We start from the raw sequence: 23,689 nt of genomic DNA, 5'->3' as shown, positions 1-23,689 counted from the left end.
TTTATGATTATCAAATGAGTTACATGTGGGTTGTCATCAATCACCAAAAAGGGGGAGATTGAAAGTGATCTAGGCCCCTAAGTGGGTTTTGGTGGTTAATGACAAAACACATGTGCATTTAATCGTGTAATTGAGCATGTGTGCAGGTGATGAGTTTGTATAGGTGAATCAAGTGAGGATGTATGACCCCTCAAAAAGGAAATGAAAAAGCAGAGTTCAAAGGATACTCATGGAATTAGATTTTATATTTGATTTTTTGAGTATAGGAACGCCGGACTATCAAGAGGGACTTGATTCAAGGGCTTTGATTTGAAACTAGTGCTCAAGAGAACCTAGACAAACACTTGTGAGCCACAAAACAACTCAAAGAGCAAAAACCAGAGTTTTTCCCCTGCTATACCCGGATACTCCGGGTATAGGGCCGGATACTCCGGACCTTGTTGCCCGGAGTGTCCGGGCTCTGTTCAAAGTCTGAAAACCTAGGGTTGTCCGGAGTCTCCGGCATATACCCGGAGTCTCCGGGTACCCCTTCGCCCAACGGCTCATTTGAGGCTGAAAAGTATATATACCCCCTCCATACCCTTTCAGCCTCCTCTCTTGCCACTTTGACGAGCTGAACTCAAACCTATGCCAAAAAGAGCTCTCTCACTCTCCCTTCTCCATTCTTGAGTGATTCCCTTGAGGGATTTGAGTGAGAAGCAAGCAAGAGCAAGGATTTGTGCTAGTGAGCCTCATTTCCATCTCTTGAGCACTTGGTTTTGGTCAAGCCCGCGGATTCAAGTTTGTTACTATTGGAGCCGTGTGCTCCTAGACGGCTAGACGTGCTTGTGATTGCTCAACCAAGATTGTGAGCTGCACAAGAAGTTTGTAATCTCCATTCCTCGCCGAGGAATCCATAGTAAGTGACCTTGGGCTTGAGAGGTGATCTCGCCCTTGGAAGAGGAGCATAGGGGTTCTTGAGCAGCGTCTCTCGAATCCTTCCTCAACGGAGACGTAGCACCTTCGGGTGTGAACTTCGGGAAACAAATCATTGTCTCTTTCGTGTTAGTTTACTTGATTTCATTGCCCTTTGCTTGTGAGACTTCATTTCTAGGGTTTGAGCTCGATCTACTCACTCACGAGTTTCTAGTAAACTTTGTTTGTTGGATATCAACCTTAAGGAACCCCTGGTACTCATTCTCTAGCTCGATCTACTTTTCTATTAGAGCTTCTTGCAGTTTCATTTCAGGTCGTTCAAACCCGGAGACTCCAGATATAGCTCCGGATACTCCGGACCACCAAACCCGGAGTATCCGGGCATATACCCGGAGTATCCGGGCTAGTCTGTGTCTGACATATTTGTTAAGTGTTTTAAATTGCAGATTGCCTATTCACCCCCCCTCTAGGCATCTTAAGATCCTTTCAAATGCCCTGTCTCACGGCAGTTGAAATAGGCCCTAGCATTGCTGTTGTTGATGGTGACCTGGCTTGCATTGCTCTACGGGGCCTTCATGGTGTTCTGGCTCCTGAACTGTGTGTTAGAGGCATGTGGGCTTGTCACCTGAGACTGGGTCCTATACTGCATTGGTGCCTGATATCTTGGTGCCATATAGCTAGAATTCCTTGGTTTCTGGAAGCGGTCCTGCTGGTGGGGTCTTGCTTTCTAGAAACTTGCGCTTGTTATCCTTCCTTTCTTCCGCTTTGGCCATTTCTGTGAGAATGGCCATGTTCATCAGAGTGTTGAAGTCCAGGCAGATCTGAGTGGTAAGTAGGGTCCAGAGTTCTGGTTTCAATCCCTTCTTGAACATGTCCTGCTTCTTTTCATCATCGTCCACTACCTCTGGTGCATATCGGGCCAGCTCCATGAACTGGTGGGTGTATTCTTCTACTTACATGCTTTCTTGCTGCAGTGCTCGGAACTCATCCGCCTTGCGCTTCATGGTGGCTGAGGGGATATGGTAGTGGCGGAAATCCTTCACAAATTCCTTCCGCGTGATGGTGGAGGCATCTTCGGCAGCGGCACAGTAATTCTCCCAGCAGGCTAAGGCAGTTCCAGTCAGTTGGTGAGCTGCCAGGAGAACTTTGTCTCAATCTTGACATTCGAACGGCTCGATCTTCCTCTGGATCACACGCAACCAGTCGTCTGCATCCAAGGGGTTGCTGGATTCGGCAAAGGTGGGCGGCTTGGTCCTCAGAAAAGCTGTCAGCTTGTCATTCATGGTCTTTTCTCGTGGCCGCTTGTTAACGAGGGCATTGGCCAGTGTTTCCAGTATGAGGGTCTGGTTGTGTATTATCTGTGACAGGTCCCCGAGGGGTGGTGGTGGTGGTGGCAGTGGCACTTCTCCTTGATTTCCTCCTCTGTTCTGGCTTACTTCTTGTTCTTCCTGAGGAGGGTTCTATCCATTAGGCTGTACTCCTGCATCAGCGGCTGCAGGGGTCTGGTTTCGGGAGGCCCTCGTACCGCTTCGGGAAGCCATCTGTAGATCGAGTAGAGTCTTTGTGAGATTGGGATTAAGATTATGTGATGTTTAAGTTGTTTAATTCGTATTTTTGAAAAGGCAGAATCTACCTTCTGCCGGAAAGCACACAACAAACAAACAAACAACAAGCACAAACAACTTTATTACTGCAAGGGAGGGTACAACACGGGGCAAGGCCAAACACGTACTACACATCCGGGTATAGGGTCACATTTAAGGGTACAACTTAAGCCAGAGGGGCTGGAAGGGTACAACACTAGGGTGGCGTCGGGCATTCTACTCGCGGGGCGAGCCTTCTTCCGGGGCGGAGTGTGCGAGTAGTCCTTGCTCGCCGTCCTCTAGGTTTCCGTTTTCCCGGGGTTGCGCAACAGCCTCTCTTTCAACGGCGGCAGTAGACCCTTCAGGGTTCTCAGATGGGGCTTGTGGGGTTCTCAAGAGTGGTTCCCATCCTATGACGGGCGTCCCGAGTAGAACATGGTCTTCCCCAATTGTCGGGAATGGAGTTCCGCTTCTGGTCCATTCTTGCATACGCCGGTCTCGTGCTTGCCTGAGGCTCTCTTGGGCAACCGCTTCGCTGCTGACCGCGGATGCAGCTCTTGCCTCGGCTTGGGCTGCCCGGATCTGTTGCAGTCTTACTGCGACCTCTGCTTGCTTGGCTCGATGAGTCTTCTCCCTCAGGATGCTGGCTTGCTCATCAAAGAGCTGATCCAAAGAGGCTAGGTAGGTGGCCGCTTGGTATAGGGGGTCTTCTTCATGGCGGCGCCATTCTAGGCTTCTCATACGAGCTTCCCAAACTTGTGTCCTGATGGCCGGAGGAAAGAATCTCATTGGTGTGGGGGCTAGGTGTCCTTCAAAAATCCGCCACAGATAATGGAGTGCCTTCCTGACGGCCAAGGGATAGGTGTCTTGGTGCCTAAACCCTGTGGCGGTCACTCGCCATGGCTAGATGTCGGGGTAGCGGTCGCTTCTGGCAATGACCAGGATCACCCTGCAGCGGAGGGTACCATGGTGCTCGTACTCTCTGCTGTAGTACCTTAGGCGTTCCATAACGCCAAGGCTTTCTAGGGCGTTGATCAAAAGACTGGGGAAGCCAGGTGCAGCTTGGCAATTGCCCTAGGTCCATCCTTCCTCAGCCATCTAAAAACAAAGATAGGGTGAACAAATTTTGCACAAGTATTTGAATACGAAGGGGACATATGGTACTTATTATTACAACATGGAGGGGTACAGTTCCATGGATACATGATTATTAGGATAGGGTTCTAGCTTGGAGTGCTACTCCTATCATAGGGACTCTTCCTCGGTCCGGATAGGGCGCTTCTTTGGTGGAAGGCACTGATCCATCACATCATCTTCGGTCTGAGTACCTCTATCCCAATGGGTTTCTTCGGGTTCTTCCTCTATCCACCCACCTATTCCTCTGCGAGCCTCGTACTCTTGCCATTGGGCTTGGAGAGCGGTTAGAGAATACTCGACGCGCGCGGCTCTTGTCCGTTGTTCCTCAATTTCTTGGGTTGCCTTTTCTGCCCTGTGGATTTGGTGCTTCAGTTGTGCCGCCTGTTCGCGGTAAAGTTCATCCAGGCCGGTGAGGTAGATGGATAGGTGGGAGACCGTATCTTCTAGGTCTTCTTCTTCTCTCCCAAGTCCTTTCTTTCGGGCAATCCATGAGTGTCCTCTTCCTTCAGTAGGCGGGAAAAATCCCATGGGAGTCCGCTGGAGATGATGCTTGTAGACCACACGCAGACGTCGCAGGGCTTTTCGGGCGGCTTTTCGGTAGATGTCTGGGAAGCGAAAGCTAGTGGTGGAGATGAACCAGGGGTCCACGTCAGGATAGCGGGTGCTTTTTCCCACGAAGATCATCATGTCGCACCAAAGAGTGCCCTTGGAGTCGTACTCCCGGTAGACATACTCTGGTGGGTCCACCACTACGATGCGTTCCAGGCTGAGTATCAATAACTTAGGAAGGCCGGGTTCTGCATGGCAGATTCCGCCACTCCATCCATTGTTAGCCATCTGGAACAGGGCAAGAACCAGCGGTGAGTGTATGTGTGGAAAAAGAATTAAGGAAAAGTCCTAATGTGAAAAGGCCTGAAAAAGAGTCTCGCTCCTAAGGTCGCGTCCTACGTCCAACCTATGGCTCTGATACCACCTGAAGCGTCCCCTTATAAGAGAAGACTCAAAAGTGATACAATATCAGTCCCAGGAGGCTAATAACACTTTTATTACATCAGATGGTACATCACCGTACAACTCTACGCGGAAGTGGGCAGTGAAGCGCCACTATCGCGAGGATAATAACTAACACCCACACAGCGATATTAACTACGAAGAGGGGGTCATCAGAGTCTTGCGCCATACGGAACTTCCTGCGGGTGACCCTATCCACAGGCAAGGTTGGGTGCAGGACGGAACCACTACTCAACGTCTTCAAGAATGAAGTCTGGATCTTCCTATGTACAAATTAAGAATGGGGTGAGTACAAACATACTCAGCAAGTCCAACCACACCCACGGAGGGGTATAAACAGAATATAATGCACAGGGTAATTCAAGGACAAGACTAGGTTTAATTTGTGGAAAGCAAATTTTTATGCAGGGGTTCATTTGAAAGAAAGGATTTCCAAAGCAAATTTTACTTGTACTGGGTAACACATAGTCTTGACCCACACAGGATCCAATTTTTAAGCTGCTACCAGACTCCTCATCCGCCGTAGCACACGGCACAACTGCCAGACACTTTTCCAAAATCACTCACGCCAACCCATCCAATCCCAGAAGAAACACTAGTTATGTGACCACACCGTAACTCGCCCAGTGCCGTGGGCACGGCTATTCGAATAGATTCTTAACTCTGCAGAGGTGTGCAACTTTACCAACAAGCGGAGTACCATAGATCGAACACCGTAGTGTTGGTGCATATCCCAGCAAAGCCAATAGGTTGCGTTTATAAAAATTAGGACAAAATATGCATCAAAGGGCGGGATGGAACTTGCCGTTCTCAAAGCCTTCCGGGAAGTCCTGATCGAGGTACTGTCCTTCGGGTTCGGGGTCGCGGAACTAGTCCTCGTTCACTTGCTCGCAGTACTGCTCGTTGACGGGTTCTCCCTCGTTCACGCCGTGATCTACGACGCATACAAACAAGCACACAATCAAGAAAAAGAAATAAAAGTTTTATCATTGAGCTCGAAATAGAAACAATTAAGATATGGAGATAGGTGTAATATTTTTGGGCGGTTTCCTAATGGCATGGCCATAACTATGTTAGGATTGGCGTGGAAAAGTTTCAGATCGATCGGAGATTGTTTGGCGCATGAAATGATAGGCCGAAGAGGGATTTAGGGTTAAATAAGGATCCAGGGGCTCATTTGTAAATAGTTTTGGAATAGAAAAGGACTTAGTTGTAATTTCTAGAAATATTTGGGGGCATACTAAAAGGTGTAGGGGCTTATTTAGTATTAAGTTTATATGGTGGAAGGGTTTATTTGTGAATAGGAAAAATAGGAAGGTCTCTTTTGTAAAAGCACTTGAGAGGTGGGAGGGTTCTTAAGAATTAAAAGGAAAGGCAGGGGTCTAAAGGCAAAATTTCCTTTCTTCCTCCCCTCCCCCTCACTGGAAAACAGAGGAGCGGCGCGGGGTCGCCGGCGGTGGCCCTCACCGGCGGCCTGGGCCTCGGGGGTGGCCGGGAGGAGGGGAAAAGGGGCACGGAGGCTCGTGGGGTCGATCCCCTGCCGCAGCTCGGGCAGAGGCGGTCCGAGGTGGCCTGGCCACGACGGTCGGCGGGCGGCAGTGGCTCTGGGTCGGCGTCCCGGAGGTGCGGCGGCGGTCAAGGAGAGGGGGAAAAGCACTAGGGGACCCTGTGGAGTCGATTCCCCCGCTCACCTTGGGCAGTGGTGGCTTGTGGATGGCCCTCCACGGCGGCGGGCGGCAGTGGACAGAGAAGCTCGCGGCGGCGGCGCTACAGAGCTTGGAAGGCGGGGCTGGGGGTGGCGGAGGTGGTTGTGGTGGCCGTGGGTAGCGCTGGGGCCTATTTGTAGGTGTGGCGAGGCGGGCCGTCAGCGGCGGGTAGCGCGGCGAGCGGTGTGGCCACGCGGTGCGTGTGCGCACTCGTGGGCAGGGCACGCGTCGTGGCGGTGAGAGGCTCGACGTGCAGGGGCGCGCACACGCGCGCGTGGACGGGAGCGGGAGTGCGCGCGGCAGCGCGTGGGGCAAGGGCGGCGGCGAGCTGAGCGGCGCTCGGGGGCGCGCGGCAGAGGAGAGGGAGGAAGGAGAGAGAGGGGGGAGGAAAAAGAAAAGAGAAAAGGAAAAATAAAAAGAGAAAGAGAGGGAGAGAGATTCGCGGCGGCGACCGCGGCCGGACGCGCACGCGCGCCGGTCGGGCGTGACGCTCGGGACAAGGGCGAACAGGGAGACAGGATGGCGATGGATTCGGATGTCGGGATCGGGTTTTTCGGAAGATCGGGGCGGGAAAAATGAGTTGAGCTCAACGACGAAAAACTTTTGAAAAAAATATTTAGTGTGTGATTTAATTTGGTGAATTTTTTGGGATGTTACAGGTGGAGGGGACCTGCCCCCGCGCGCCGCCGTCGCCGGGAGGGGGCCCTGCCACCGCGCGCTGCCGTCGCCGCGAGGGGCCCTTGCCCCTGCGTGGCGCCTCCGCCTGGAGGGGCCCTTGCCCCCGCGCGCCGCCATCGCCGGGAGGGGGTCGTGCCCCGCGCAGTGCCTCCGCCGGAAGGAGGCCTTGCGCCCGCGCGCCGCCATCCCTGCTCGCCGGATCCGGCCGCACCCCTGCAGCCGCAGCGGCCACGCAGCTCGTGGGCGAGGCCCGCGCCGCCCTCCTCCCTTGCGCCGGGGAGCCGCCGCCGCCGCTCTCTCGCACCTCTGCGGCGAGGAGTGTGGGGGCTGGATAGGGGCCCGACCTCAAGGGGTCTGTGGGGGGGAGAGAGAGAGGGTGGGGAGGTGCGGCGGCCCGTGGGTGCTGAGAGGGATGGGGGGAGAGAGAAGTGTGATAGAGAGATATGTTGAAACTCTAACTCATATATATATATATTCTTGTAACTGGGCTTCTTGGGCTAGCGGGCTGGGCCCAATATATCGAGGCGGTTGAGTTACAATGACCGTCTCTGTTAATCCGAGGCATTAACCGAGGCGGTTAAAAGATATGCCCGCCTCTGACTCAATTTTGAAATGCCTTGCAAAATAAAATTTTGTAGCAGTGGAGTCGATCTAATTAATGATCAGCGACGACAGTGCAAGCTGTTTTGAGTCCTCGACCTCTCGCATCTATCCCTGGATGGCCGTACGGTTTTGGACGAGATGTGTCTTCCCCAGCGAACTGGAGCCCTGAAACTTTCGGCCTGAATGAAAAGCTGCGGCGGCGCCGGTGCGGCAACTGGATGGGTGGGTGCTGCATGCTCGGCCGCTGCATGGATGCCAGCTGCTGCTCTGGCCGGCCGACCGGCCACCAGGCGGCAGCGACTAGCTGCTGCATAGGGCGGGCATGCTCTTTGACCGTGGTCTCCCGTCGATCTGCAGGCACTGCCGCCCGTAGCCGGCCGGCCAGAGACCAAGGCCACAGCCACAAACCTTGTAAATGCAAAAAAAAACATTACATTGAATATTTCGACACATGCATAGAGTATTAAATGAAGTCTATTACAATACTTTTTGCATGGATGGGCTGTAAATCGCAAGACGAATCTAATGAGTCTACTTAATCCATGATTTTGCAACAGTAATGCTAAAGTAATCATCCACTAATTATTGATTAATCATGGATTAATTAGCACCATTAGATTCGTCTCGCGATTTACAACTCATCTGTGCAAAAAGTTTTGTAAATAGACTTAATTTAATACTTCAAATTAGGAATATTACATCCCAAATTTTTTTTGCAAAACATCTAAACACGGCCTTAGTTCGCGAAAAGTTTGCGAAAAAGTTGTTGTAGCACGTTTTGGCTTTATTTGACAATTATTGTCCAACCATAGAGTAATTAGTCTCAAAAGATTCGTCTCATTATTTACAATCAAACTGTGCAATTAGTTATATTTTTTAACTACATTTAATACTCCATATATGTATCATAAGATTCGATGTGATGTACATCAGTGAAAAATTTTGGGAACTTTTCGCAGAACACAGCCCAAGGTAGCTAGGTCGGCAGGCGACAATGGCGCCTGCAAGTCTGCAATGGAGTAGTACTACCAATGTAGCAGCTGTGAAGGAAGTTGATGTAATGTATACACCCAAGAAAATCGATGCAGATGCGGTTCTCTGTATCTGAACTCCGAACATCGATAGATGCATGCACGAATTGCGTTCAAAAAAAAATGATGCAGGCACGAGCTCTGTATACCACCATATATCTTTGCAATGTAGTAAGCATTTCTTGTAATAGCAAACCGAAAAGGTTGCAAGCTCCTGCATGATGCACGATCCTTCTCTCCAAATAACGGGGATGATGCAATGCAAGGACCTAGGACTCGGTACAAATCAAGCAACTTTTAGGTATCGCCGAGTGCCTGCCGGCCTTTATAGATTCCGGAACCAAAGCTTTGAAAAGGCCTTCTCAGGCGAGGCAGGAAGAGATAGAGACGGATCAGCGAGAACAGCTAGCAAAAGATTGCTGCCGCTGCAGCTGCTGCCCGCAAACAGTTAACAGTGGCAGCGGGCAGCGGCATCGATCGCCATGATGGCGGCTGTCTGTCCGAGCGCCTTCCTGTCCCGTGATCCGCCGCGGCGCTAGCTGTTTGCTTGCTCGCTCCTCCTGCTGGAGTGCTGGAGCCCCTCGCCGTACCGCTGGGCGGTGGCGCCTTCTGGGCGGTCTGGCCCTGCCGCGCCTGCGCGCACAGGCGTTCCAGCAAATCGCCCGTCCATGTGCACTGAACGAAGCCAGATTTGAATTATTATTCAAAAAAAAAGAAAGAAAGAAGCAAAGCCAGATTTAGGGCGATCATACGCGGAACACACATCGTTTAGCTAGCTTGTTCTACTGTTGTCAAGGCGTTCAACTACGCCTGGTTTGGGGGTTCTTTTAATTTGTCTGCAACCACAGGAATGCATGGTTGCAGACTGTAGTACTAGCTTTTGCAAGCACTTGAGTTGGAACAAGGTCTTAGGTTGTACATGACAGGTCTAAAGCTCTCTCTATCTGTATCGGAGATGCAAGCCTGACCGGTTATGGAGTTCGTCTGCAGGAGTATCTATCTATCAGTGCTGAGCTTTTCAGAAAAAAAAAAGAAAGAAGGAAGGAAAGAAAAATTACCAGTGTTGCATAAAAGAGCAGAAAGCTAGCTTCCATAGGCAGTGCGCGTGTAGTAGGCGTACTACAAATTGGGAAACAGAGCACTGCATGCTCGCGTGTTTGTTAGTTGTTACGCATCCATAACGGTCACCGAGGGCCAAGGCCTCCAAGTTTGTTGCGCGCAGCTGGCTGCATCCTGCATGTCGACTTGTCGTGGTCGTCGTCGTCCACGGCCGAGGCCGAGCTAGCGACCTGAGAGAGGCCTGACGGGGCTTGCGTAGTTTCTCTCAGGCTTTCAGAGCAGCGCCGCAGCGACCGATCACAGAGTGATGCGTCGTGTCCGTCCGTCTTCCTCCTCTCCTCCAAGGGGCCGTTTAGTTTCTAAATCAAAAAAATTTGAGTGTCACATCAACGGTTTGATCAGATATCGGGAGGGTTTTTCGGACACTAATTTAAAAACTAATTTCAGAATTCACCTGGAAACCGCGAGACGAATCTTTTGAGGTTGTTGACCGCATCATTAGCACATGCAAGTTGCTGTAGCACTTATGGCTAATCATGTGCTAATTAGGCTCAAAAGATTCGTCTTGTCGTGTACATCCAAACTGTGCAATTAATTTTATTATTTAACTAAATTTAGTGCTCCATGCATGTGTCCAAAAAAGAAGTCACAAGTTTCGAAGCCAAAATTTTTGGGAACTAAACGCTCCCAAAAAGTTGCATGCTGGTAGGCCGTAGGCGTAAGGTCCAGACCACACCGGGTCCAGACTGATCATGAAAGAGGGTTGGATCGCGGAATCTGTGATCCATCTGTCCATGATCTTATCTCCTTGGTGGGTGGTGCTTCTTGCATGGGAGACAGCCACATCAACTGCCAATGGTCGGGGGACAGCCGCTCGTCTTCCTCTCGAGCGCCGTGCGAAGCAAGTGGCCCGGAGCTCGCTCGCTAGCGAGCTGTGGCGCCACCAAGGGCCAGGGCCCAGGAGTCCCATGCGTGATTGACCGGTGAGGCGGGAAGTGGAGAGCGCACAGCGCAGTGCAGCTGCATGCAGGCAGGCCTGCGCAGCTGCAGCATCTCTCGCCAGTCGCCTGTGTGTGCAGCCAGCCAGCGCGGGTGGCATCCATGTGAGGTGGCAGCTGAAGACGACTGGCGAGCTAGGTGCCCGCGCCATCCTATCCCTGTCCGTGGCATGGCAATAATGCATGGGGTGCCGGTGCCACGGCGCCGGGTCTCGATGCCCCCGTTTTGGATTCAATTTAAAAAACCGGTCACGACTCACGAGTCGAGCCAGGAGTGAACGAGCGCCATCGGTCCGGTTCCAGTTCGGCGCAGGGATGGCAACGGGTACAAACCCCGTCAGGTATCACTAGTCCAAATCCGCACCATCAAGATAAAATCGTACCCGTTAAAAAACTCATACCCGTCGCGGGTATGATTTCATGCTCGTATCTGTACCCATGCGGTTTTTTTTACCCGCGGGTTTCCCGTACCCGATAGAAGAAGCAACAAAATTTAATAGAAAACATAAACAAATACACAATGCATTATATCCAAATGAGTCTATGAATATGTAATCATCGATGGGAATGGCAGTACATGAGCCTAAGTCTCTCTTAGCATGTGATTGGACCTTATTTTGATACAATACCTTGTGACATTAGTATTTTAGGTTATAATTTGTCGGGTTTATTGTACCCACGGATTTGCGGGTTTGGGTACTTGAAGAACAAACCCGCACCCGCAAACCCGACGGGTACGAAGTTTATCCTATTAAGAAACCCGCGGGTATAGAATTTAGTCTATACCCGCACCCTAATAGAGCAAAAACCCATCGGGTTTCGGGTACCCGTTGCCATCCCTAGTTCCACGGCTCTAGCCTAGCAGGCGTGCCTCCTCTAGGCCCCGTTTGGTTTCTTGCAGCGCAACTAGCGCAACGAGGAAATTTTGTATGCATGGAGTACTAAACGAAATTTATTTATAAAACCTCTTCATGGATGAATATAACTTTTTGCGACGAATTTAATGGCAGTAATTAATTGATGATTAGCTACAGTAATACTATAGTAACCAAACAGAGCCCTTGTCACTGTGAAGACAAGAAAAGCTCTGCGGCGGGGGAGAGCAAGGTCGTAGGGGGGGAGAGAAAATTTTTTCTTTTTTTTTTCCCCTTCTCTCGTCAGCAGCGTGGAGGAAGGAAGGAGAGAAGGGAGTCAGTCGCGGAGCTGAGCACGTCGTCGACGAGCCCAACCCGTGCAAGGCGAGATTGCTGCTCCCTTTGGGCCCGGCCCGCCTAGCCGGGCCGATTCACACCGTCTCCCAGGTAGCCCACACCACCCACCAAAGTCACCAAGCCTTTCCCTGGTCCTTCAAGCCCAAGGGCCGAGGCCGGCTATGACCGACCATTGGGGTGCTGCTGCTATAGGCGGGCGCGCGTGTTTCCCGTGCGTGGCGCAAAGCCTGCAGTACACTCTGTACTGGCCGACGGGACAGCTAACGGCTAGGCCAGCCAATTCCTCAGCATCGCGCCATCACCACGCGCCCGACGTCGCACTCGCACGCCAAACAAAATAGTGTGAGCATTCGATCACACGATGCCCTCGTACTCTTGAAAAGAAAAAAATAGCCCCACAGATCCTGAAGACCGTACCGTGATCTGGAACTAGACGGTAATAATTTTTTTTAGTAGTAGACGGTGATAATTAGCGGAAGGGAAACGGACGGTGCTTTCTGGCACCAGCGGCCGGCGACGACGGCGACGCGTGCGTGCTCAGAACGGCAGCGTCGTTACGTACGACGGCGGGCGCGACTCATCGCGTGCGCCGCTGCTGCGCCGGCTGCATCGGCACGTACGTGACGTCCCGAATCCTCTCCCTTGTACCCCACGCCACGCCTTGTTGACGCTTTCGTCCATTGCTAGTTAGGCCCCGGCAGTAGCTATCTCTACTGCTCCATCCATTCTAAATTATGGATCGTTTAAATATTTTATTTCAAATTTAACCACTCATTTTATTCAAAAATTTATGCAAAATATTTTTTTTGTTGTGGCCTGTTTTATCAATACAAAATTTTCAAGAATGACTTAAAGTTGACTATAATTGTATTTTTTTAAGTAAGATAAATGGTCAAACTTGAATTAAAAAAATCAATTTGGAATGAAGGGAGTATTACTAAAGTGGGCAATGATTTTTTGGAATCGGAATCCAGGTGACCTTATGTCAAGTTAAGGGTCGAATAGCGTTTGGTGAGTAAATTAGAAAATGCTGAAGTCCTCGACCCACACATACTATATTTTATAAAATACATATAGTGTATAGTATCATTTTTATATATTGATGAATATATTTACAGGGCTTCCTGTAGCAACGCACGGAGTTATTTGCTAATTAAGTATATGCTTAGAAGGACTAAAGTTGAGTGCTAAAGTTTAGTATCTATTAGCACTTAGAGCAATTCTAGCAGGGCTACTAAATGGGCTACCATCTCCATATTTGATCGGTGAGTGCAAAAAAATTAATCTCTAGCAGTCCTTCCAAATGAGCTGCCATTTTGGTAGGCCTTTCAAATTTCTCCCCCCACCCCCCAATTTGGTGACTCTCTATTTGGGCTGCCAACTATGAGCCCTCTATAAAAGCCCAATTTACTCGGCCTGCTGGAGTGGATGCCTATATTTGATTGAGTAAATTGTTTTTTTGAAATACAAGTGAGTAAAATTTAGAAGTGGACTTCTATATAGATATTTGCTCATCCAAATTTAAAAGCCCTACTGGAATTGCTCTTATATCTTTACTACGGATTTTAAGCCTTGGCTAAACTCTAGTCTACCCTATTAGCACTCCTTTTGAATACACTAGTGCTAAAAATTTAGCACAGTCGCCAATTAACACTTGGGTTAATTTTTTCTTGCCCAGACAGGCGCCTTTTCTGTCGTACTACTTGACCACTCGTAGAAAGAAAGACGAAAACACATTGTAGTTGACGTTAGGAGAAAAAAAAACAAGAATGCAGGAAGGGAAAAGTAACAATCGGAGGGTGCCAAATCGTTACAATTTTATCAAACTATTTTTTAGATTAATTTTATCAAACTATTTACTTCAATGTAATACGTTTCTTTTATAATAATAACAACGTAATTACGAGCGGATATCCTACTCATGGATTTGGCACAGCTACGTATACTCCGACATCGATTATTTGAATGTCAATTCAAATATTTAGATGTTAATTTAATATAAAACTAATTGTATAAATTGCTATTAGAGCTCTAGACGAATCTTTTAATGCATGATTAGTGAATAGTTAACGTAGCAATTAGTGGTCAAATTATAGACTAATTAAGTTTAATAGATTCGTCTTGTGATTAAATCACGACTTATAAAATTAGTTTTGTAATAAGTCTATATTTAATACTCGTAATTGATGTGTAAACATGTGATGTGACGAAACTTGTGATTTAAATTGAAAAAAAAATCAAATGAGGTCTAAGTCTTGTAGCGCATTTCATTTACTTGTGAAGCAAGAGCTAAGATGACGGGTAAACTTGGATCGGATCCAAACTGACGTTACAAATAATGGGGAAGTTCAAACAACATTGCAACGTTGATTTGGATTTTCAACCAAATTTAGAACGAGCTAGGAGTATTTTCCCCCTTTTTCAACCGTGATGAATCTGTCCAAAGTCAACATCTGAATCTCCCGTCAACTCCACCTACCAACCCACGACCCGGGCAAGTAGCACAATCGACTCAATCCCGAAACATTTGCACAAACCCCCTCGAGCTCCACGCCCCGTTTCGAACCGGCCCCCCGCATCCTCCCATCATTGCGCGTCCGTCCCGTCCGACCTCCCCGATTCCCGTTCCCCTCCCGAACATTTCCGCCGCGGCCCCACCCCGCCGCTGACGGCCATGGCCCACCTCCAGCTCACGGCGCTCGCCGGCGGCGCGGGCGACGAGATGGAAGAGGTCGCGCTGCTGGGCTCATACGACGTGGAGGCCGGCCCCGTAGGGGCGGCGGAGGGGGAGGGCGACGAGGAGGCCGGCATGCGGCGGGTGCAGGTGCGGGTCGCCGGCATGACGTGCTCCGCGTGCACGGGCGCCGTCGAGGCCGCGCTCTCCGCGCGCCGAGGGGTGCGCCGCGCCGCCGTGTCGCTGCTCCAGAACCGCGCCCACGTCGTCTTCGACCCCGCGCTCGCCAAGGTACGTGACCCCGGGCTGGCCCCGTGATCCCCTCCCATCCCGTTGCCCCGTCAGCCTCGCCGGCCCTATCGGTGGATTTTTTTTCCCTCTCGCGCGCGCTGTAGCTCCGAATCGAGTGGATTTCTAGCGTCGTGCTGGCGTCGCGCTCGGGAATTGCGGAGCTCGGGGGCGGGAAATTCAGCTGCGGCTTGTTGGTTAGGGTGGTTATGATGGGAAGCGGTCCGTGCCTGCCTTGATTTGCTGAGTTTAGAGGAGCTTCCGAAGTTGTCTTCTGTTTTTCTCCTGTTTGTTTCTGGTTCACGCTGGCGCTTTGAATTCGTTGGAGCTGCAATAGGTGACGATTTTTTTACTGATTCTGTTGGACTGGTGTTTCCTGTGTTTGGAAGCGATAACAGCGGGATCGATGGCGATTATGGATCTCAGCCACTCTTAACAGGAACGCTGAGAGATTTTCGCAATTTTGATTAATAATCCTCTATGTGCAGTTATCGTGATCAACTAATATTAGTAGCAGGAACCAGCAGACAATCTCCAAGGATCTCAAATATATATATTAGTCATTTTAAATAGCACAACTGTTTCCTGGACAGCCAGTCGGCAGACATTTAGTACTACAGTAGCAACTAACTTCCTTTTGCTTCAAGTCTCTGCAATGGCGCCAACATGAAGTATTCTATATAAAATTCAATTCATTAGGAGTTTATTTACTTTATATTCGAAGCTTGTTTTATGCAGGATGAAGACATCGTGGAAGCGATAGAGGATGCTGGGTTCGAAGCAGAAATTCTACCAGACTCTACTGTTTCACAGCCGAAATCTCAGAAGACTTTGTCAGGCCAATTTAGGATAGGGGGAATGACTTGTGCAGCATGTGTGAACTCAGTTGAGGGGATCTTGGAAAAATTGCCCGGTGTAAAAAGAGCAGTTGTTGCATTAGCAACATCATTGGGGGAAGTTGAGTATGACCCTTCTGCCATTAGCAAAGATGAAATTGTTCAGGCTATCGAGGATGCTGGTTTTGACGCTGCGCTGTTACAAAGTAGCGAGCAGGACAAGGTTTTATTAGGTGTGACTGGGTTGCATACTGAGGGAGATGTAGATGTATTGCATGATATCCTGAAGAAAATAGAAGGCTTGCGTCAGTTTGGTGTACATTTTGGAAACTCTGAAGTTGAAATTGTATTTGATCCTGAAGTAGTTGGTTTGAGACAGATTGTAGATACCATAGAGATGGAAAGCAATGACAGACTGAAAGCTCATGTACAGAACCCATACTTACGAGCTGCTTCAAATGATGCACAGGAGGCCTCTAAGACGCTTCATCTTCTTCGCTCTAGTTTATTACTAAGTGTAAGTTTTTTCTTCCCAGCTATCCTAGAGTTTCATTTTTATGGTTTCATGATATGTTTTATTTGAATAATATAAATACCATTGACAAGACTCTTCGTGTGCTACTTGTACTGACTCGCCACTGATTTCCTTGCACCAGATTCCTGTATTTTTCATCCGCATGGTTTGCCCTCACATACCTCTAATCAGTTCATTCCTAGGCATGCACCTTGGACCATTTCGTATAGGAGATCTGCTGAAGTGGATTCTGGTTAGCATGGTACAGTTTGTTGTTGGCAAACGATTCTATGTTGCAGCTTATAGGGCCCTAAGACATGGCTCTACAAATATGGATGTTTTAGTTGTTATTGGCACTACCGCTTCATATGTCTATTCAGTTTGTGCACTTCTTTATGGGGCATTCACTGGATTTCATCCTCCAATATATTTTGAAACAAGTGCCATGATAATTACATTTGTGCTGTTTGGGAAGTACCTGGAGGTGCTTGCAAAAGGAAAAACATCGGATGCTATCAAGAAGCTTGTAGAGCTTGCTCCAGCTACAGCGCTTCTACTTCTGAAGGACAAAGGTATGTGATCCAAAATGCGCAACTACTTGCAATAATAATGTTCAGCAGTTCTAGAAAGCTCACATAAGCAGCCTTCATATATTACAAATCTTCTTTTTGGTTGTGCATTCAACCTTAGCTGGTTGCTAGCCTATCACACATACAATTTTCAGTTTTCACTGCCGGTTGCACACATCAAACTTAAAGATATTTTCCCAAATACAGAAGGAAAATATTCAGGCGAGAAGGAGATTGATGCATCGTTAGTACAACCTGGTGATGCCTTAAAAGTTCTTCCTGGTTCAAAGGTTCCTGCCGATGGTGTAGTCATTTGGGGTACAAGCCATGTTAATGAGAGTATGGTAACTGGTGAATCTGTGCCTATCTCGAAGGAAGTATCCAGTCCAGTAATTGGAGGCACAATGAACTTGCATGGTGTTCTTCATATACAAGCGACCAAAGTAGGATCCGGGACAGTTCTGAGTCAGATAATATCTCTTGTCGAGACTGCCCAAATGTCTAAGGCTCCTATTCAGAAGTTTGCTGATTATGTAAGTACACTCCTCAACTCCTTAGCTAATAAAGATTGTCTATTACTCTGTATAGGTATAATGTTAAATCTGTAAAGCATTGTTTCAGGCACCTTAATTCTTTTTTCTAAATTGATGTTTATTGCTATTGACTCTTATGTTTGTTTTTAGTATTTAAAGTGCAGCGTAGAGGAATTTAAATTATGTACGTCAATTTTTGTACATCTGTTTACATTTCTTGTTACTTGGCATAACTTGGTTGATTTTCCTTCTTTTTTTTCGAATTATTATAGATCACCTTTCTTATACGTGTCACGATTTTTTGTTAAACCTGGCTATATTAGGGATTCATAAAGTCTTGATTCGCAGGGTCCTCTTGCTCTTTTATGAACACCTGTAATCCCATGTCCCTTTTGTCAATGCTGACATTACCTATGCCTATTTTAGGTGGCCAGCATTTTCGTTCCTATTGTCATCACCTTGTCCTTACTGACATTCCTTGCATGGTAAGTTTCAAGACCCTGACGTCAGTACTCAGTACTGTGGGTATCAACGTTGAAGTTTCCAACTCATGCATTGTTGACCTTTTTAGGTTTCTATGTGGATGGTTGGGAGCATATCCAAACTCATGGTCTGCTGAAAGTAGCAATTGCTTTGTTTTCTCCCTCATGTTCTCCATATCTGTTGTGGTGATTGCTTGTCCATGTGCTCTTGGTCTGGCAACACCAACTGCGGTTATGGTAGCAACTGGAGTTGGGGCTAATCATGGAGTACTTGTGAAGGGTGGAGATGCACTGGAGAGAGCTCAGAATGTGAAATATGTTATTTTCGATAAAACTGGAACACTGACCCAAGGAAAGGCTACTGTAACAACAGCAAAGATTTTTTCAGGAATGGATCTGGGGGATTTCCTCACATTGGTTGCTTCTGCAGAGGTGAGATGAACAAAAAAAATGCATTGCATTAGTTTCTTATGCCGCTTCCATCAAAGTTGGAAACTGCTAATCTTATTTGTTTTCTGTACTTTAGGCAAGCAGTGAACACCCACTTGCAAAAGCTATCTTGGATTATGCATTTCATTTCCATTTCTTTGGCAAACTTCCCTCAGCAAAAGACAGCATTAAGAAAAGAAGAGAAAAGATTCTTTCCCAGTGGCTTCTGGAAGCCACAGACTTTTCTGCTTTGCCTGGCAAAGGGATCCAATGTTGGATCAATGGGAAGAAAATTTTGGTGAGTTGAAGAATGCAGCTATCATTTACTGTGCATCTTCAAATAATTGGAGGATAGACTTGACTTACTGTGTTACCTTACAACAACAACAACATAGCCTTTTTTCCCAAGCAAGTTGGGGTAGGCTAGAACTTACTGTGTTACCTTCTTGAATTAATATGAAATTGGTATATTGACACTTAAATATCTATTCAGGTAGGGAACCGTGCTTTGATAACTGAAAACGGAGTAAACATTCCTGATGAAGCTGAACATTTCTTGGTAGACATGGAGCTGAGTGCAAAAACTGGTATTCTCGTAGCATATGATGGTGGCTTCATTGGCTTGATTGGGATAACAGATCCTTTGAAAAGGGAGGCTGCTGTGGTTGTACAAGGCCTAAAAAAGATGGGTGTTCATCCAGTTATGGTCACTGGGGACAACTGGAGGACGGCACAAGCGGTTGCAAAGGAGGTCAGTTCAGTTAGTATTGTTCTATTGCTAGCATAACATCTGCATTTCACCATCACGCAACCGCTTGCCAGTATGTGCTCATCCTCTGATGTGAAATGTTGACATTATTGTGGTTCTACAGGTTGGGATTGATGATGTGAGAGCGGAGATCATGCCAGCTGGAAAAGCCGACGTTATCCGTTTGCTCCAAAAGGACGGCAGTGTAGTCGCCATGGTAGGAGACGGCATCAATGACTCCCCTGCTCTGGCAGCTGCTGATGTCGGGATGGCCATTGGTGCTGGAACCGACATTGCCATCGAGGCGGCTGACTACGTGCTGGTCCGGAATAACCTGGAGGACGTGATCACGGCGATCGACCTCTCACGCAAGACGTTCAGCCGGATCCGGTGGAACTACTTCTTTGCCATGGCGTACAACGTGGTGGCCATCCCCGTGGCCGCCGGCGTGCTGTTCCCATTCACGGGGCTCCAGATGCCGCCCTGGCTGGCCGGCGCGTGCATGGCGTTCTCGTCCGTCAGCGTGGTGTGCTCCTCCCTGCTGCTGAGGAGGTACAGGAAACCGAGGCTCACCACCGTGCTGCAGATAACAGTGGAGTGAAATTTTGGGCGTTGTGTCGTGTCAGTTCACCGTCACCGGTGAAGAAATGGAAGTGGTGCCTGCGACCACGTGAATGTCTGGTGCAGACGTGCAGTTTTGAGGGACAAACACTTGTACATATCCAACATTTTGCGACGGAGTTGCAATGCATGTTAGTCTCAATCCTCCTGCATTGAGTAATTCCTCTTTGCAAAGTTATCAGTTGCACAATGAAGTGTTGCTACTTCAAAAAATGGCTTAGACCCCTCTTATTTTCCTCAGGAATGTAATTTGTTAGAAAAAACATACGGCTAGATGATTTATAAAGATATCGAGAGAAATTGTATTCGTAACAAAAAAAAAATCATTCCATGTGTGTGCAATCCAGTGGATATGAAGGTAGAGATGAGCCAATCTAATGGATATACGGTAGCTTGAAGTTATTGAGTTAATCCAATGGGATGTGTAGGGCCTGCAAAAACAATTAACGGCTACAACTAATACATGGATGACATGGCTTAACGAAGAGGCAGATAAATTGCAGTACATGGTTGTATACTGGCATCTATAGAAGATGGGAACATATCTCGTGGAAATCACAACCTTTGTGAAAACCCATGCAAACCACGGTAAAATAGTCATCTAAATTCACCAAAAAAAATCACACATATAGATGATATGACGATACACACCCTTATAAAATATCTGTCCAAACTCGACTTTGTTTGTAAGATATAAAAATAAAAAAATTAACAAATCATCTGGTTATATTTTGGTGACTTTAGCGATAATCATAAGGCATGCGTTGTGTGATTTATACAATCGTCGAAACTCGAAATTTATACAATCTGTCGGTGTCCGGACCTCGCGGTCTAGCACCAACTAGTAAATGTGCTGCGTGTTCCTGTCCCTAAATGGTTGATGCAAGAGGAATACAATGACACCGGGTTTATCCTGGTTCCGGCCAAGGAGGCCGTACGTCCAGCAGAAAGGGAGACACTGTATTACTTGCACCGGAGTACTTGTCGTAGGGGGTACAAGCTTGAGCGAGAGAGGGAGAGGGGCTCTCAAGTCCCTGGATGTGCTAGGGGTGATTGAGACGAGTGCCAATATCGGGTGGAGTGAGAGCGTGTGTTCTCGTGGTTGTTCCTTGTCGCCCATGCAGGTCCTCCCCCTCCTTTTATAGACCAAGGAGGAGAAAGTTACACGTGTAGGAGGTCTACGGGGTCATCTTTTTCCCCCAATCCGGGGAAGAACAGTTGGCAGCTCCTGTCATAGAGCATGATGTTGGGCATGGTCACCGTCCTTGTGAATCCTTGCGCCCATGCCCGAAGCGCGTCCTTATCATGTGGCGCCAGCCGACGGCGTGGCAATAGCTATATAAGTGCGCAGAGCCCTACGTCGGATGAGGTGGGGCGTCGAGTGCTGAAGACTCCGGTCTTTCCCCGGTCAAAAGCCGTACTGTGTCCAAGGGTCGCTGCCCATGCCCGCCGAGGGTCCTGCAGAGGGAAAAAGTACACAAGGTGGGCGGCACAGTGGCGGACGGTGACAGGCAAGTCCGCACTGTGCGCCGCAGACCTGCCCCGCGCCGGGAATACCGGCACAATGGCGGGCGCAGGTTGAGGAGACGCCGGTCACGTCCGCTGTGTGGCATGGTGGCCGACACCAGCTGACGCTGCCCAACACCGTCTGACACCCGCCCCACGCCGCGGAATGGTTGGCGAGTAAATGCGCCCCGTCCCGTCGGGTGGTTGGGCCGCCTCCTTAGTCTGCCGAGGGGGGCTCGAGCGATGCGGAGTTTCCCCCGTGCCGAGGGTCCACGGAGGGCTCGGCTGAGGGAGCCTCGAGCGAGTCGAAGATCGTCTGCACGTCGAGGGGCCTCGGCAGGGAGCCCTCGAGCGAGACGGAGATCGCTCCGCGGCTGGTGAGGCCTCGGATGGGCCGTACCGTAGTGTTGGTCCGTGGGCCAAGTGTGTACTCGAGATTCTCGTGCCCGAAGAGAGTTTGGGCCATATGCTGGGTTGTGTTTTGCGTTGTTTTTTTTTGGGGGGGAGTTTTAGTCCCTGGTTAGGGTACCCCAAATCATAGTACCCGACACAATCGTCAAGGTACCACAAAATTATAAGAAATGATCGTCGATGCTAAAATTTGCTGCATTTCTGATTATATTTTGGTGGTACCTCCGGTTCCAAGGATGGCAAAACGGCTCTTATGCATAGATTCTTTCTTAGTTTCTTTAGGCACAGTTAATTTTTAACAAATCTAGTAAATAGCAAACATAGATATGTAATAAGTAAAACAGCCAAAATCACTCGGTACTAGCAACAAAACCATTTTATTACAATTGCCATCATCTCAAGACATCATGCACAAAAGAGTTAGACCATCACACACAATGACACAATCAACGGTTGAGACGCCTCTCTCAGCTCTTCATCTTGCATGGTCTCCCCTCCTCCCCAGCAGGGCTTGGTTGTTACCCCCTGCCAGGACCGGTGGGTCACGGTCACCCCCACCGCCGGGCGGGGGTTTTGGTCCGCCGCCGCCGCCGCCGCACTCCCTAGTGCACATGCACTTGGTCCCCATCCTCTTGCAGAACCCGCCGGTGTTCCCCTCGGTCATGCAGACGGCCCAGCAGTTGTTATTATTGCAGCGTCCTTTATAGGTCCTGCTGCCCGCCTCGCACCGATCAGCCTCAGCACCTGCATGCATGCATGAGCAGATTCAGTCACCACCTGACACCTAGTGATGACTAGTCATTCGCTTCCATGCTTTAATTTGGTATTTTGATGGATTAAATCGATCACTAACATCTTTTCAAAAAAAATCGATCACTAACCGAAGGTGAGCAGCAGGAGAAGGAGCAGGGACATGGCCGTTGCGGCGATCTTGCCCTTCATCATGGCTGAACTGAACTCAACTGAACTTTGCTGGGTGAGGATGGAGGAAGTGAAGGGCACACCCATCTATTTGTAGAGTTCAGGGTGGATTCATCATTACCATCGCGCATCCAAAAAGTGGATACGCATATCCTGGTCTTGCCACTCTCAAGATAGAGGTAATTAATCTATTTTATCATTTGTGGCATTTATTTGTTCGTATCCTGCTGCAGATTTGCGGTGGGGGTCTGAATCTGAATGTAGCAATGCACGCAGTATGGTATGGTTTAGATATCTGATCCTTGAATAAATAAATGTCTGTATCCAACGGTTTCAAGCTGCGCGCTCTGCTGTACGTTAATTAAGTACTTAACGGAAACACCATGCTAATTTACCAGTTTTCCCCATACTTGAAGAAATCGAACTTTGTTCTCTAATTTATGGAGGCGTGAAGAAGATACTTGTGAATAATTTGTTCTTCACGTGGTTTGCATTGCTAATTTTGGTCGTCCTGCTTATCTTTGTGCCCTGGCCCTTATCCTTATTATCGCGATTTTTGTCAAAATAAAAAAAAGAAGTATATGATGATACGATTCATAAGGATACCGAGATAAACTGTTACCTCTATAAGGCTAAAAGTGTCAAGACAACTAATTGCATGCGCAGTGGAAAATTCGATTCTAGAAAGGCAGTCAACGGTTATATGGGTAGAGATTGAGTTGATCTAATAGATAGAAATAAAGAAAATAGAAAACATACCAGTGACCATGGCAAAGTAAGGAAGTTAGAGAATGGAACCAATCCAGTGGATACACACGTAGAGATGAGTCTATCTAATGGATATACACGATGGCTTGAAGTTATTATTGAATAATCCAATGGATATGTGGGGCCTGCTACAACAATTAATTACACGGCTACATAGGAGTAGATGACATGGCTTAACGCAGAGGCAGAAAAATTGCAATAAATGACCCGAAGTTGGTTGTATATCGGCACTTATATAAGACATCGAAATCTTTAGTGGACGTGAGATAATCACAATGCACGCGTTTCTTCGAGAAAATACGATATTTAAGCCTTGTGTAATTTATATATATAATATGAGTCGTCAACGGCTCTTATGCATAGATTCTTTCCGCACGCAAAATTAAATTTTAACAAATCTAGTAAAACATAGGTGTGATAAGCAAAACAACCAAATTCAATCACTCGGTAGCAAGTA

The 23,689-nt window shown here is 48.2% G+C and overlaps 2 protein-coding genes across 2 annotated transcripts; one reads left to right on the top strand and one right to left on the bottom strand.

The window, feature by feature from the left end:
* The first annotated feature begins 14,510 nt into the window (after window positions 1-14,510).
* On the top strand, window positions 14,511-19,807 carry LOC120666028 (cation-transporting ATPase HMA5-like). The gene is made up of 9 exons (XM_039945845.1): window positions 14,511-14,897; window positions 15,633-16,247; window positions 16,387-16,816; window positions 17,021-17,346; window positions 17,773-17,831; window positions 17,918-18,260; window positions 18,355-18,555; window positions 18,751-19,008; window positions 19,130-19,807. Exons 1-9 carry the CDS (start codon window positions 14,607-14,609, stop codon window positions 19,604-19,606), a joined length of 3,000 nt encoding a protein of 999 aa, XP_039801779.1. The 5' UTR covers window positions 14,511-14,606; the 3' UTR covers window positions 19,607-19,807.
* A 2,078-nt stretch (window positions 19,808-21,885) lies between these two features.
* LOC120651107 (defensin J1-2-like) lies at window positions 21,886-22,510 on the bottom strand. Its single transcript, XM_039928482.1, has 2 exons — window positions 22,425-22,510; window positions 21,886-22,287 (listed from the first exon to the last, which is right to left on the bottom strand). The coding sequence occupies exons 1-2, from the start codon at window positions 22,486-22,488 to the stop codon at window positions 22,019-22,021; spliced, it is 333 nt and encodes a 110-aa protein (XP_039784416.1). The 5' UTR covers window positions 22,489-22,510; the 3' UTR covers window positions 21,886-22,018.
* Between the last annotated feature and the right edge of the window lie 1,179 nt (window positions 22,511-23,689).

The sequence above is a fragment of the Panicum virgatum genome, chromosome 1K (genome assembly GCF_016808335.1).
Source record: "Panicum virgatum strain AP13 chromosome 1K, P.virgatum_v5, whole genome shotgun sequence".
NCBI classification, from domain to species: domain Eukaryota; kingdom Viridiplantae; phylum Streptophyta; class Magnoliopsida; order Poales; family Poaceae; genus Panicum; species Panicum virgatum.
Note: the sequence above shows the minus strand (reverse complement) of the source record. Positions and strands in the feature narration are given on the sequence as shown.

What these genes read in the sequence shown, in the direction of transcription:
- LOC120666028 (XM_039945845.1), top strand. Translation starts at nt 14,607, where the DNA reads ATGGCCCACCTCCAGCTCACGGCGCTCGCCGGCGGCGCGGGCGACGAG. An exon ending in TCGACCCCGCGCTCGCCAAG is followed by an intron (nt 14,898 to 15,632) that starts GTACGTGACCCC and finishes TGTTTTATGCAG; the next exon opens with GATGAAGACATCGTGGAAGC. An exon ending in TCTACTTCTGAAGGACAAAG is followed by an intron (nt 16,817 to 17,020) that starts GTATGTGATCCA and finishes TCCCAAATACAG; the next exon opens with AAGGAAAATATTCAGGCGAG.
- LOC120651107 (XM_039928482.1), bottom strand. Translation starts at nt 22,488, where the DNA reads ATGATGAAGGGCAAGATCGCCGCAACGGCCATGTCCCTGCTCCTTCTC. An exon ending in TCTCCTGCTGCTCACCTTCG is followed by an intron (nt 22,288 to 22,424) that starts GTTAGTGATCGA and finishes GCATGCATGCAG; the next exon opens with GTGCTGAGGCTGATCGGTGC.